The sequence below is a fragment of the Heteronotia binoei genome, chromosome 4 (assembly GCF_032191835.1).
Source record: "Heteronotia binoei isolate CCM8104 ecotype False Entrance Well chromosome 4, APGP_CSIRO_Hbin_v1, whole genome shotgun sequence".
NCBI classification, from domain to species: domain Eukaryota; kingdom Metazoa; phylum Chordata; class Lepidosauria; order Squamata; family Gekkonidae; genus Heteronotia; species Heteronotia binoei.
The window spans coordinates 137,996,789-138,010,917 of NC_083226.1; the positions used below are offsets into that span (position 1 = coordinate 137,996,789).

General features: G+C 48.9%; 1 protein-coding gene across 1 annotated transcript in view; it reads right to left on the bottom strand.

Annotated features, from left to right (window-relative positions):
- Nucleotides 1–14,129, bottom strand: part of AP3B1 (adaptor related protein complex 3 subunit beta 1) — a 364,644-nt gene that overhangs the window by 170,263 nt on the left and 180,252 nt on the right. The window contains exon 19 of the mRNA XM_060235861.1: nt 13,715–13,865. Within this exon, the coding sequence (XP_060091844.1) occupies nt 13,715–13,865 (151 nt within the window). The remainder of the gene's footprint in view (nt 1–13,714; nt 13,866–14,129) is intronic.

A 14,129-nucleotide genomic window follows, 5' to 3' on the forward strand; every position in this document is an offset into this window, starting at 1 on the left:
TACTCGGTCTTTCACCAATCGCAGACTAGCGGGAAGGGGTGGGGGTGGCATTATTCATACGGGAGGGTTACTCCTTCCGGGCTCTCCCGGCCCCAAAGATCGATGACATTGAATGTGCCAGTCTGGTGTGGGATGTCGGAGAGGGGTTGGCGATCTGGCTGGTGTACTGTCCGCCTAACGCACCAGCCAGCGCCTTACCATCCCTGATGGAGGCGGTGGCGGGCTGGGCATTGGAGTACCCAGGGCTTATGGTCCTGGGTGACTTCAATGTCCATGCCAACGACGCGGCCTCCAATCAGGCGATGGATCTAATGTCTTCCATGGCAACACTGGGACTCTCTCAATTTGTTACGACCCCTACGCATCAGTCAGGACACATGTTAGATTTGATCTTTGCGTCCGGGATTCTGGTGAACGATATCGCGGTGGAAGCGGTACCATGGTCGGATCACCTAGCCCTCAAGGCTTGCATGGAGATGCTGCCTCAACCCTGTACGGGTGGAGAGCCTATTTTGGCTCGCCCGCGGAGCCTGATGGACCCAGAACGGTTCCAAATGGCTCTACGGGATCCCTGGCCCCCTGGCGACTCCCTTGACGACCTGGTTGAGGTCTGGCAAGATCGGCTATCCAGGGCGATCAATGAGATCGCACCCCGACGCCCTCTGCGCCGTGTGAGGCTGGCTCCATGGTATACCTTGGAGCTATGTCAGCTGAAACAAGGGCTCAGATGGCTAGAGAGGCAGTGGCGGCGTACTCGTGACGAAGCGATGAGAACATCCTATAGAAAGTTTATGAGGTCTTATGAGATGGCAGTCAAGGCCGCAAAGAAAGATCCTTTGTGGCCAGGATCGCATCTGCAAATTCGTGCCCGGCACAATTGTTTAGAATAATTGGAAATTTAACTACACTGCCTCAAGGCAGACCAAATGTGAGAGAATTAGAAATAGGCTGTGAGGCTTTTGCGAAATTTTTTACAGATAAGATCATGTCGCTCCGCCAGGACTTGCCTATCACATTGGATACAGTACATGAACTGGAGGCTCCGTGCCTGTCTTCTGATTTAGTTCTGGATCACTTCGATCCACTAAGTCTGGAGGAAGTTGATGGAATTCTCTCCTCTGCACGCCCAACAACTTGCGATCTGGACCGGTGCCCCTCTTGGCTAATTAAATCTTGACTGAGGAAGCTTAGACGTCCTTTACAGGACATCATAAATAGATCCCCCTGGAGGGGCGTTTTCCAACACCCTTGAAAGAGGCTATGGTCCGCCCCCTCCTGAAAAAAGTACAGCAGATCTGGCCGAATTGGCAAACTACCGACCAGTCTCTAATTTACCGTTTTTAGGTAAAATTATCGAAAGGGCAGTGGTGTTGCAGTTGCAGGGTTTTCTGGATGATGCTTCCATCCTAGACCCTTGCCAGTCCGGCTTTTGTCCAGGTCATGGGACAGAGACAGTGCTGGTCGCCTTGGCAGATGACCTCTAGCAGCATCTGGATCGAGCTGGTGTGGCGGTGCTGATGTTGTTAGATCTGTCGGCTGCGTTCGACACGGTCGACCATCAGTTACTGACCCGCCACCTTGCCGACATAGGGGTTGGGGGGTCGGCTTTACAATGGCTCTCCTCCTTCCTTGAGGGTTGGGGACAAAGGGTGGCAATCGGGGGTGAGCTGTCCCAGAGGCGCACACTAGATTGTGGAGTGCTTCAGGAAGCAGTTCTCTCTCCGATGCTATTTAATATCTATATGCACCCCCCTTGCCCAGATTGCCTGGAGGCATGGGCTTGGGTGTTATCAATATGCAGATGACACCCAGCTCTATCTGCTAATGGATGGGCGGCCTGACTGCGTCCCAGGGAATTTGGACCTGGCACTGCAGGATGTGACAACTTGGCTAAGGCTGAGTGGGTTGAAGCTGAATCCGATGAAGACAGAGGTCCTTTGCATGGGTCGGGGCGCTTTGGGGAGGGAAATACCTTTCCCGGTCTTTGACAGGGTGCCGCTGAAAGCAGCGCGCCGGGTCAGGAGCTTGGGAGTTCTACTGGAGCCTTCACTATCAATGGAGGCCCAGATAGCAGCCACTGCCAAGTCAGCCTTCTTTCATCTAAGGCGGGCAAGGCAGTTGGCCCCCTTCCTAGAGCATCGGGACCTAGCAACAGTGATTCATGCAACGGTCACCTCGAGATTGGATTGTTGTAATGCCCTCTACATGGGGCTGCCTCTGTGCCGAACCCGGAAGCTGCAGTTGGTGCAGAACGTGGCGGCTAGGCTGCTATTGGGGCTCCCGAAGTGGGAGCACATACAGCCGGGGCTGCGCGGACTGCACTGGTTGCCAGTTACATACCGGATTTGTTACAAAGTGCTGGTTATTACCTTTAAAGCCCTTTATGGCCGAGGACCTGCCTACCTGAGGGACCGTCTTTCCCCGTATGAACCCCAAAGAGCACTGAGGTCAGCAACGAAGAACCAACTGACCATCCCCGGACCTAAGGAGGCGAAAAAACAGGTTGCTTACCTGTAACTGATGATCTTCGAGTGGTCATCTGTGCAGTCACACACATGGGTCTTGCCGCAGGCAACGGATCCATACCTCGGAGCTCCAATAGCTCGTATATAACGTCTTTTGGCGCGCTTTCCTCCCGCCCTGGGGAGCGGGCAGCGACCGCGCATGCCTGGAGCGGGGGGAGAGCGCCCATTCCACTCAGTTTCTTCCAGCCGCCGCTGGCAGAGACACTATGAAGAGTAAGAGGTTAATGAACAATCACCAGGAGCCAGCAGCGGGGAAGGCTGGGTGGGCGTGTGTGACTGCACAGATGACCACTCGAAGATCATCAGTTACAGGTAAGCAACCTGTTTATCTTCTTCGTGGTCTCTGTGCAGTCCCACACATGGGTGACTAGCCAGCTAGGTGTCCAGGAGGAGGGTGCTGGTAAAGAAGAAGTTAGTCACGTAAAACAAGCAGTCAAATGCAATTACATTGTAATCAGTCAAATGCAATCACATTGCAACCTGAAATATGCAACAACATATGCAACATGGTATGCAAGTTAAAGATGGAAGCGGATGCACTCACCCGAAGCTTCAGTGGAAGATGGATTTGAGGACCGCCTGACCGAAGGAGGCGTCACGTCTCGCACGAACGTCTAGCGCATAATGGGAGACGAACGTGGATGGAGAGGACCAGGATGCAGCCGCACAAATGTCCTCCAGAGAAACGCCTTGCAGGAAAGCCGAAGACGTCGAGACCGCTCTAGTAGAGTGGGCCTTAAGGCCTTCGGGTAAGGGCTGCTTAGCCAGTTCGTAGCACAACCTGATGGCACTAACTACCCATTTAGACAGCCTTTGGGTAGAAATTTTGTGACCCTTGTGAGGGTTGCCGTAGGCCACAAACAGATTAGGGTCCTTACGGAAAGGTTGTGTACGATCAAGGTAGAAGGACAAAGCCCTTCTGACGTCCAAAGAGTGTAGGGCTCGTTGTCCCTGGTCGGATGGGTTGGAGAAAAACGTTGGTAAGGAAGTTGAGGTCGATAAGTGGAACTGGGAGACAACCTTAGGCAGGAACGCAGGGTCCGGTCGTAAAACAACTTTGTCCCTATGGAACATGGTGTAGGGAGGATCGTAACGGAAGGCGCATAAGTCACTTGCCCGTTTGCCTGAGGTGAGGGCTACGAGCAATGCCGTCTTCCAGGAAAGAAGGTTGAGGTCTGCGGTGGCCATAGGTTCAAAGGGGGCCCTTATCAGGCAGGAAAGAACTAACGATAAACTCCAGGTCGGGGCAAAGGGTTTAACAGGTGGGTTGAGGTGCAACATGCCCTTAAGAAAGGACTTGGATAAGGGATGGGAGAACACAGTCTTGCCGTCAACCAAATTGTGGAAAGCAGAGACAGCAGAAAGATGCACCTTTAAGGAAGAATAACAGAGTCCTGCTTTTTGCAGAGAGAGCAGATAGTCCAGGATCAGGTTCAAGGGTGCCGACTCCGGCTGTAGATGCTTAGATGTCGTAAAGGAACAGAAGCGCTTCCATTTACGCTGATAGGAAAGTCTCGTGGAAGGCTTCCTTGCGTTAAGGATGACATTGGCTACCTCTGCAGAGAGGTAGGAGGGTGTATTCTCCAGGCTGTCAGGGCCAGGACTCGAGGGTTGTGATGCAGAACCTGACCGTTGGCCTGGGAGAGAAGGTCGCCCGCAGGAGGAAGTCGGCGGTAAGTGTGGCATGAGAGTTGAAGAAGCCCCGTGAACCACGGTTGTCGAGGCCACCATGGCGCAATGAGGATGCAGTCTGTTCCATCCCGAGCTATCTTCACCAACACCCGCGTCAGAAGAGGAGTTGGTGGGAAGAAGTAATGAAGGGGGCCCGTCCAATTGTGTAGGAAGGCGTCGTTGCCCCTCCTGGAGTAAAACCGAGGGCATTTGGCATTGTCCCGGGATGCAAAGACGTCCACCTTGGGTATTCCGAAGCATCGGAAGATGCGTCGAAGGTAGGTTGGATTGATGGACCATTCGTGATCGTCTATGCGAAACCTGCTGAGGGAGTCGGCCAGAGCATTCTCCACACCTGGGAGGTGAATGGCAGTCATGTAGATGTTGTGCTTGACACACCATTCCCAGAGCAGTACGGCTATACGGCAGAGACGGAGGGATCTGGTGCCGCCTTGTTTGTTTATGTAATAAACTGTTGCCATATTGTCCGTGGAGATCTGAACGTGCCGGTCCCTTATCAGGGGAAGAAAGGACTGTAGAGCTCTGTGTACCGCGATCAGTTCCAAGCAATTTATATGCATGGTTCTCTCGGAGGTTGTCCAGAGACCTCTCACAGTCTTGTCCTTTAGGTGGGCTCCCCAACCCCACCAGGAGGCATCTGTTGTAACTATGGCCGTTGGAGAGGTTGACAGAAACGGCCTGCCCTCGAGGAGATTGTTGGGAACAGTCCACCACGTGAGGGAGAGAAGCGCCTTGTGTGGAACAGTCAGCAAAGAACTTTGAGATTGTGTCTGAGGGTGGTAAGCTCTTACAAACCAGATTTGCAGTTGTCGCATCCTTAACCTGGCAAAGCGGAGGACGGACGTAGTGGCGGCCATGAGGCCCAGCAGGCGTTGGATTGTAAGCGCGGACTGACAGGGTTGTTGTTGTACTGACTTGGCTAGGGTGATAATTGTCTGTGCCCGATCTTCGGGAAGAAAGACTCGATGTAGGGAGGTGTGGAGAAGAGCTCCTATAAATTTGAGCTCCTGGGTAGGTGTGAGGTGTGATTTTGAGGCATTCACACGAAGGCCCAGGGAAGTCAGGAGAGTGAGAGCTGTGTCGAGGTTGTGCTCTAGTTGTTGTTGAGTTGGGGCCACCAGAAGCCAGTCGTCTATATATGGGAAGACTGGGATGTTCCGGATGCGAAGCGCAGCCGCCACCACTGCCATGCACTTTGTAAAAACGCGGGGCGCAGTGGAAAGGCCGAATGGTAGGGAAACATATTGGTAGTGGTCCTCGCCCATGGCAAAACGCAGATACTTCCGATGTTGAGGTCGGATGGTCACATGGAAGTAGGCGTCCTGAAGATCGAGAGAGGCCATCCAGGAATTCCTGGGTATGAGGGGCAAGATGGACTGCAGGGAGATCATTCTGAACCTCCTGTATTGGATGTATTTGTTGAGCCTCCTCAGATCCAGAATGGGGCGCCTGCCTCCATCCCTCTTGGGGACTAGGAAGTATTTTGAATAAAAGCCTGTCCCTCGGTGGAGAGGAGGGACGGGTTCTATGGCGTTCTTGTGCAGTAAGTCCAGAATCTCCTGATGCAGGGGAGAAGACGGGGGTGTAGCGATGAAGGAATGGTGATGAGGTGGAGAAATGAACTCGATTGCGTAACCTAGGCGCACGATGGTCAGCACCCAGGAGTCTGTTGTTATCGAATTCCAAGTTCGGAGGAAGGGTGAGAGACGGGTGCGGGGCGTTGGCAGAGTGTGAGGAGAGTCAAAGAGACTGCTTTGAAGGAAGGGAGGACTTTTTGGGCTGCTGTGAGCGAGGCCTCTGTTGAAACGCAGGTTTCTGTTGTCCACTCTTCCGTTTCCAGAAATCATTGCGCCTAGGAGATCGTTGGCGCCTCTGGAATGATGGTCTCCAGGATCTTGTACGGTTAGGCTGCTGGGAGAACGGTTGAGAAACTCCCAGACGCTTTGCGCGCTTGCGCCCGTCGTCCACTGAGGTGAGAACCTCATCAGTAGAGGCATGGAAGAGACCCAGGCCATCAAAGGGGAGGTCTTCGATCTTTTGCTTAATGTCCGGCTGTAGGTTGGTGGACCTTAGCCAGGCATGACGGCGAAGGGCGACAGATGACGCAAAAACCCTTGAAGAGCAGGAGACAGCGTGGCGAATGGAATTTATTTGTTGCTTCGATACCCTAGATAGTTCTGATACTAGCCCAGAGGCCACCTTTTGAGAGGGTTCCGGAAGGGAAGGGATGAGAGGTGTAAATTGGTTGGCCAGATGGAAGATGTAGGCCGAGAAGTAGGCAAGATAATTGTTCAGTTTCGAATTTGTTGAGGCAAGGTTGAACATTTTTCTGGCCAGGGTGTCCAGCTTCCTGCCCTCTCGGTCTGGAGGTGTTGGATGTCTGGAGGGCTTAGCCTTAGTGGCTGAGTGCACGATAATGGAATTGGGTGCTGGATGGGAAGCAAGAAATTTAGCCTCGGGAGCATGAACCCTATAAAGCGAGTCCAAGCGTTTAGAAGTAGGGGGAATGGAAGCTGGTTTTTCCCAGGTCTCACGGAGGCCTTCGAGGTGCACCGGTAGCATAGGGAGTAGTGAACCAGGTGGAAAGTCCGTTTGTACAAGGTCGTGTACGATATCAGAGACCTTAGGTGAGTCCGACGGAAGGGTAATGTTTAAAGCCTCGGCCATAGCAGTAATCAGATGGAGGTAGGCCTTGGAGGCATCAGATGGAGAGAGTCGGGGCTGTGGTGCCGAATCCGAGACTACCGAGTCTGGGTGGTCCTCGGAGTCAGATGAAGCTACGGAGTCGGCGTCGGAACGGGAGTCGTCACCGGAAGGAGGGGGCGGTGGCGGAATCGGGTCCGAAGGGGCGGTCTGAGGCTTCAGCACCTGGTCGCGTTGGTCCGTGTGGGTATGGACCGGAGGAGCAGTCGAGGTAGAAGCTAACGGAGTGCGCGGTCTAGCACCTTCTGCCTGGTAAGAGTCCCGAGATTGCTGTATACATTCCCGTAGTCGCTCACGGAGTCGGGGGGAGTAACGAGAATAATCAGGTTCTCGGATCGGATAAGGTTCTCGGGCCCGATCTTGATGACGGGGTCGCGGATAGTAGCGATCACGGATCCTAGGCGAATCGGGAAAACGCTCGACATCGCGGAAGCGCGGGGAGTCCCGGTGTCGTGGGGAATCCCGGAGTCGTCGTAGGGAATCACGGGGTCGATCACGGGGTCTAGGAGAATCCGCGTATCGAATAGCAGAGTACGTTGAGAAATCGGAACCCTCCACGGATGGGGACCGAGAAGGATGGCGATGGAACCGACGTTTAGGAGAAGGGGACCGAGAGAAATGGCGGTCGTACCTCGAAAGGGCGTAGTATTGTCGATACTGGCCCGAAGAGTCGGAGTCTCGGCGCCTGCGTGGCGATCTGGAGCGGCCTCTACGAGGCGGCGACCGAGATAGGGCTCGAAGAAGAGGTGAGCGAGCGCGGCCTTCATTTGAAGCTTGAGTGGCCGAATCCCTATACAGGGGAGAAATCCCGATGTCTCGGAAGGATCCGATCCGAAGCGGAGGCTTAAGATAGGCCTGAGTCGAATCTGTAGTCAGGTCGGGTTGCATGAAGTCGGCAGGGACCACGCTGTGCACTGAAGGCGAACGAGAGTGGACCGGTATGACCTCTACTGCTGTAGATGAGTGAGGAGTCAGTTGCGGCATGTCGGTGATGACGTCAGAAGGAGCCGACAGTTCAAGCGGAAGTGCGGGCTGCGTCGAGGCCGTGGTATCCATAGGCGTCGAAACTGGAGCCCGAGGCTCTTTAGGAGCCGAGTGCGAGTGGTGTAGTTTCCTCGGCGCCGAATCAGCCGATTCGGAAAGGCGAGACTTTTTGGGCGCCGAATCGGAAGATTCGAGATGGCGCGATTTTTTCGAAGCCTTATGGCCTGGATCGGCGTGCTTCGAAGATTTTTTAACGGACTTGTGCTTCTGCTTAGGAAGAGACACGTCCGCAGAGGCCGAAGCTCCCGATTGTTGTTGGGGAGGCGGCGGGTCCGAGGCGGGCATAGCCCTCAGGGACAGTTCAATAAGGAAACTCCGGAGCCTGGCTGCACGGTTTTTCCGGGCTTGCTTGCCGAAGTTCGCACAGTGAGGGCAGGAGTCAACTCGATGAGCTTCGCCCAAACAAAACAGGCAGTGGCTGTGGCCGTCTGACGAAGGGATTTTGGTCCCACAGCGCGTGCACTTTTTAAAGGTAACTTTCCCTTCCATGCGCCCCGGACAAGGGAGGGGAGGGAAGGGAAAAAGGAGAGAATAGCGCAGGGAGCGGTTTTTTTTTTTTTTTTTTTTTGTTTTTCTGGGACGAAAAGGGTAGCGAGAAGAGGAAAATACTAAGTAGTGAAAGAAGGAATAAGAGATGAGGTAACGGACGAGCTAAGGAGGAACGCAGCGAGGAGGGTGTTGTCCGGGCGGCGGTAGGAAAGAAACTGAGTGGAATGGGCGCTCTCCCCCCGCTCCAGGCATGCGCGGTCGCTGCCCGCTCCCCAGGGCGGGAGGAAAGCGCGCCAAAAGACGTTATATACGAGCTATTGGAGCTCCGAGGTATGGATCCGTTGCCTGCGGCAAGACCCATGTGTGGGACTGCACAGAGACCACGAAGAAGATCTACAGAGTACTCGTATGTGGGCCTTCTCTATCATAGCTCCACACCTATGGAACCAGCTCCCGGAAGAAGTGCGGGCCCTGTGGAACCTTGAACAGTTCCGCAGGGCCTGCAAGACCATCCTTTTTGGGATGGCCTTTACCGATTAAATGACAGAGGGACTCGCCTAAGTGATTTTCACCACCATGCTTACTGGAAACAGCACCCGAATGTTAATTTTAGGAAATTTTAAATTAGAGTGTTTTAAAACTAGTTACTGTTTTTAAATACTTATTGTTTAATTTATTGTATTTGATGTTGTTAGCCACCCTGAGCCTGCTTCGGCGGGGAGAGCGGGATACAAATAAAATGTTGTTGTTGTTGTTGTATTGAGCAAGCCCTGCAAATCAAGCTATTATGCAGAAGGAGGCAAGATATAGGGAGAAGGAAGCAGTTGACAGCCAGTTGCTCGGGGGACACTCCTGCTCTACCAAATACTCACCAGATAGTGGGTTGTTCTCTCACCTACAATTTGAAGCAGTTTTGTAGCCCAAAAGAAACAGCACAACCACACAATTTCTGATAAGTTTTTCCAGGTCCCTTCCCATCCCTGCTTAATTGGCTTTTGCCTTTGCAGTCTCTGGTGAAATCACCCCTCCAAAATCAAGGATGAGACTGTTTAGAACTTGGGTGGAGACCTTTTGAGTTGTGGACCTTTAAAATCAGTTATTCTCTGAGAGCTGACCATGTGGTCATGTATGAACAATATGTAAACATTTTACTTAAGCTTCCTTTTAAAGTGTAGCTGATCAGATTCTCAATTTATTGCTTTAAAGACATTAGAGGACAGAGACCTCTATGGTTCATGTATGACCTGCCTCACATTTTATATGGGTTGATCAGTGAGTAGTGGGCATGATGGAGGAGGCAACGACTTGCATCCATGAAGCATTTTAAATCAAAGTGACCATTCTCAAGCTGTTAAGGAATCTCTGTCACAGTCTGTACAACTTGCAGATTCCGGTGAACAGATGAAATTTTGAGGTCCATGGTAACTTCACATCAAAATGTGGGTTCCCAGATTGCTGTAATTTGAAGACCACTAATAAAATCTTTTACATCTTCTTTGCTCTGTATTATTGCATGGGTAGAAACTGCAACCATGACTTTCAGGTACAGTGACTGAATAAAGCATGTACAGGATAAATCTAAAAGGCAGATTATTAGGAGGGAAAAAAACTTTTGTCAAGGGTGTGGAACTCATTTGTTATGAGGGCTGGATCTGACATAAATAGCAATTTGTGGGGCCAAGCCATGCATGTTATAAAATGTAATGCCAGGTAGTGAAGATATAAACTTTATAAAGGAATGAACACAAATAAAGATTTTGTTTTAACTTAAAATACAAACATGGTTAAAACTCTAGCGATATTTTGTTTAAAATGGAAAGGCGTGGGAATAGTGGGATCTGGCAATGCAATTTTTAAAATAAAACATTAAGAAAAAGCACAAGGATCACAGCAGAAACTAAACATTTAACATGCTCTGAGCCTAGGAGAACATAAAATGGTTGAGCATGGCAAGTCTCTTCAGTGTAATATCCCCCTTTGGCTACAGGTTCCCAGGTTAGAGTATTCACTAGGCACCAGTTCTCAGGTCCGTTCAGCAGAAATAAGCTGGCTCAAAGCATCAACCCCTTATTTCCAAGGACAGAACTCCAGGTAGCAACAGCTGGCCATAGGAAAGCTGGGAAGTGAAACGGAGCTCTACTCCACTGAAACACATTACAGTACACACAAAGTTGCAAGGAAAATGTAGAATGGATTTTCCATTAAGGTCTCTGGGCCTAGATACACAATCTATGAGGGCATAGACACTTTAATGGAAAATCTATTCCACATTTTCTTTGCAGCTTTGCAAGCCCAGAAGAACTTCCTGCTGCAGTTGGCAAAGACAAGGCAGAAGGAGTTGGGAACTTCAGCAGCCTCGGCACTTCAAAGGCAGAGGCCAGGAGGGGGAAGAGAGGAGAGAAAAGAGCTGTGTGCCTGATTAAAGCCCTGGGTGGGCTGGTTCTGGCCTGCAGGCCAGACATTTGATACCTCTGGTCTAGATACTTTTGCTATTTTCTCAAGAAACTGAGTACTAAATGATATTAATAATTCCAGGAGCAATGTTTTATAAGCAAAGAACAACTTCACAAGAGAATGTTAATACACATAAAAATTCGTAACTTTTTAAGAGCAGGGGTGTCAAAGATCCAGTTTGCAGACCTGTTCTGGCCCCTAGATGGCTTTTATGCAGTCCACTATGGTGTGCTTCCTTCTCCCTCTCTCCTGCTTCTGTTGTCGCCATTTTTGTTTTTCTCCATGGGATTAAGGCAAAAGCAGCCTCTCTTTGCTCTTTCCTTTCCCTCTTCCCCAAGGAAGGGGGAGGGAGAAGTCTCAGCCAATGGTGGAGCTTGGCTCTATAGCTCTGCTGTATGACTGAGAGAGTCTGGCATAGCTATCAAAGCTAGAGCTGTGCCAGGCTCTCTCAGTCACACAGAAGAGCTACAGAGCCAAACTCCTCCACTGGCCAAGGCTCCTTCTCCTTCCCCCTCCCTTGGAGAAGAGAGAGAGAGAGAGACTGCTTTGCTTAGGTGCCTCAATGCCACTGGAGAAATTAAAAAAAACACCTTTACAACCAATAGAGTTTTATTCAAGGTAAGTAAGAGCTTTTTGTCTTGCTTCTGTCTCCCTCTCTGTGTTGCTAAGCCGGTTTTGCCAGGGTTGTCCTGGGTGCAACAGGGTTCCCTTCTCCTTTTCACTGTATTCATGCTCTCATGATCCAATCTTTCTCAGTGGGAAAGCAATGTGAACTGTTTAGATGAGGAATATAAGAAGCCAGTGAGGTGGAGACTGGGGTTTTGAACTTAGGCTTCCCAGAAAGTAGGCTGATACTGACCACTATACACACTGCTGTCTCTCTGTTCTTGCACTGCCTCATAAGAGTTGCAGTTATTTTCCTTGGGAAGACTACAGCTTTGTAAATAAAAACATAGCCCTCAGTCTGTGTCATGGTGTCTTCACCAATACTCCTTTTAAGCTGTGGAGCAAAAATTCTACTTCGAGAGCTACTGGCATTAAAGTTGTGAGCTACTGCAGAAATTAGTTTGCTCTGGAGTCATCCTTCCTGAGCTAAGACAAAAATGCGTGAGCCAGAGGCTAAAAAAACTGTGAGCGAGTTCACACTAACTCAGCTTAGAGGGGACACTGGTCTTCACGTTTTGACCAGCACATGAAGGTGACAGTGTCCAGCCATTTCATGTTTTCTCCTGGGCCCTAGGGCCCAGAGCACTGACCATGAGATTTCTATAACGGCAATAAATCAGAAGTGGGTTTGCAACTTACAGATACACAGCTGAACAATGCCTGAACAGCATACTCAAGACTGCTACAACACAGATATTGTCTTCAGATTTTGATGCAATAATTCAGAGCAAGTGGTATCAGTTATCAGAGACTTTAAACAAAATATTGCAGGAGTGCTAATCTTTTAAGCATCTAATTTTTATCTTTAATTGAATTTGTCTGTGTCCTTTCTAAAGTTTACATCTCTGCTACCTGTCATTACATTTTATGACACACATGGCCCAGCTTGATAAGGTCTCATTTATGTCAGATCTGGTCCTCATGACAAACGAATTCAACACCCCTGGTTTAGAGCATCCAAACACATTTCTATATACGTTATTAAAAATGTCTCTTTGCATTTTTCCTCAAATTCAACTCTAATTTAGGAGAGCCAAATAGCTGCAGCATTAGTTCTGGAAAATATTCATTGCTAACTCAAAAATTCCTTCAGTGAAAGAAAACTGCTTTCAATAAACACAAATTTTCCAATATAATACGATTTTGTAGGCAAACTTATTTCATTATTCAGTTGAGATAGGTAATCATTGTTTACCTTACTGCTTAGAGTTTCAGATGTTAATCTAATGAAAAAATTTACTGGTAACTAGCTTTTTAACTTTGCAATGATGAAAAGCCTGTATTAATTTAACCTACAGATTTCATTTGTTCTGAACAGGAAAAACAATATAAATCACTTTTAAAATCATTAAATCCTGACTTAAATTAATAAAGTCATAATTAGGGCATTATGCTGTGTTTGTTATGGAAGTGGCAGGGCGAGCTGCTTTAATTACTGTCTGTAATAAAAGGAGCAGAGTGCGTACTGTGCCCCAATCAGTGCTGTCAGCCACGACTGAGCTGAGCTGCAAACTCATCAAGTAAGCTGGCAGCAGACTGCAGAATAAAAGGGCGATCATGTCTGCAGAGGCCACTTGCTGAGAGAAGTGGGAGAAACAGATTCAGACAATCCAGAGTATTAGCCCCAATTACTTAAAATTTTAATGATATTTTAATACATGTTAACTCTGTTGGTAATAGGCAATCTTAAAAAGCCCTAACACTTAAAGCAGCTTCTGACCGTCTCCCTTCACAGTCCTTGCCTCCAATATCTGGATCATAATCCTTTTAATGTAACATTATTTAGGGAAAAATCAATTGCCTTTGTTTCATAATGGCAGAATATAGAAGGGTTTAATTTTAGCCCTCAGCAAAATTGCTGTATAAGGTAATTAAGTTTAAGTGGGATGATAACTGTTCAGCCTCCCAAGGTTATGCTAATATACACTGCTGGTCACCTAAAATTTACGCAACAAAAGTTAAATCAAACAGACTTGCTCAACATCCTTGTAGTGTATATAATCTAGGAAAGGGTAGCATTTCTCAAAAATGGTCAATACACAGAATATTATTCAATATCGTTGTCATCAGAGGGAAACAGCCATGTCAGATTTCTGTCTCCAGCATTCAGATCTGCTATCTGGTACAATGAAGCTACATACCTTTTTGTAACAGCAGTCCCTCGCCTAGCAGCCCCCTTTTTGGACTTGGATAGCATATCACTCTCATCTTCACTAGAAGAACTCCCACTGCTGTCCGCACTGCTGCTTTCTCCTACTTCCTTTTTTTCTTGCTCACTATCAGATTCACTCTCTATAATACAAAAATACAAGGAATATTAGTGATCAATACCTGATAAAAAATAAGTCTAGCTAAAAGTGATTAACTTTATTATAATACTACTTGAGTGACTTTATCATAGTATTACTGAAGTAACTTGATATGCCAACACCTTCTAGGAAATGAAACGGGCAGTATAATGCTTTTTCAAAATACAATGTATTGGTTAAAATCTTGAGTACTTATTGAGCTAGTTTCATACAAAGAAAAAAGCAAATTAGACCTGACCTTATACAT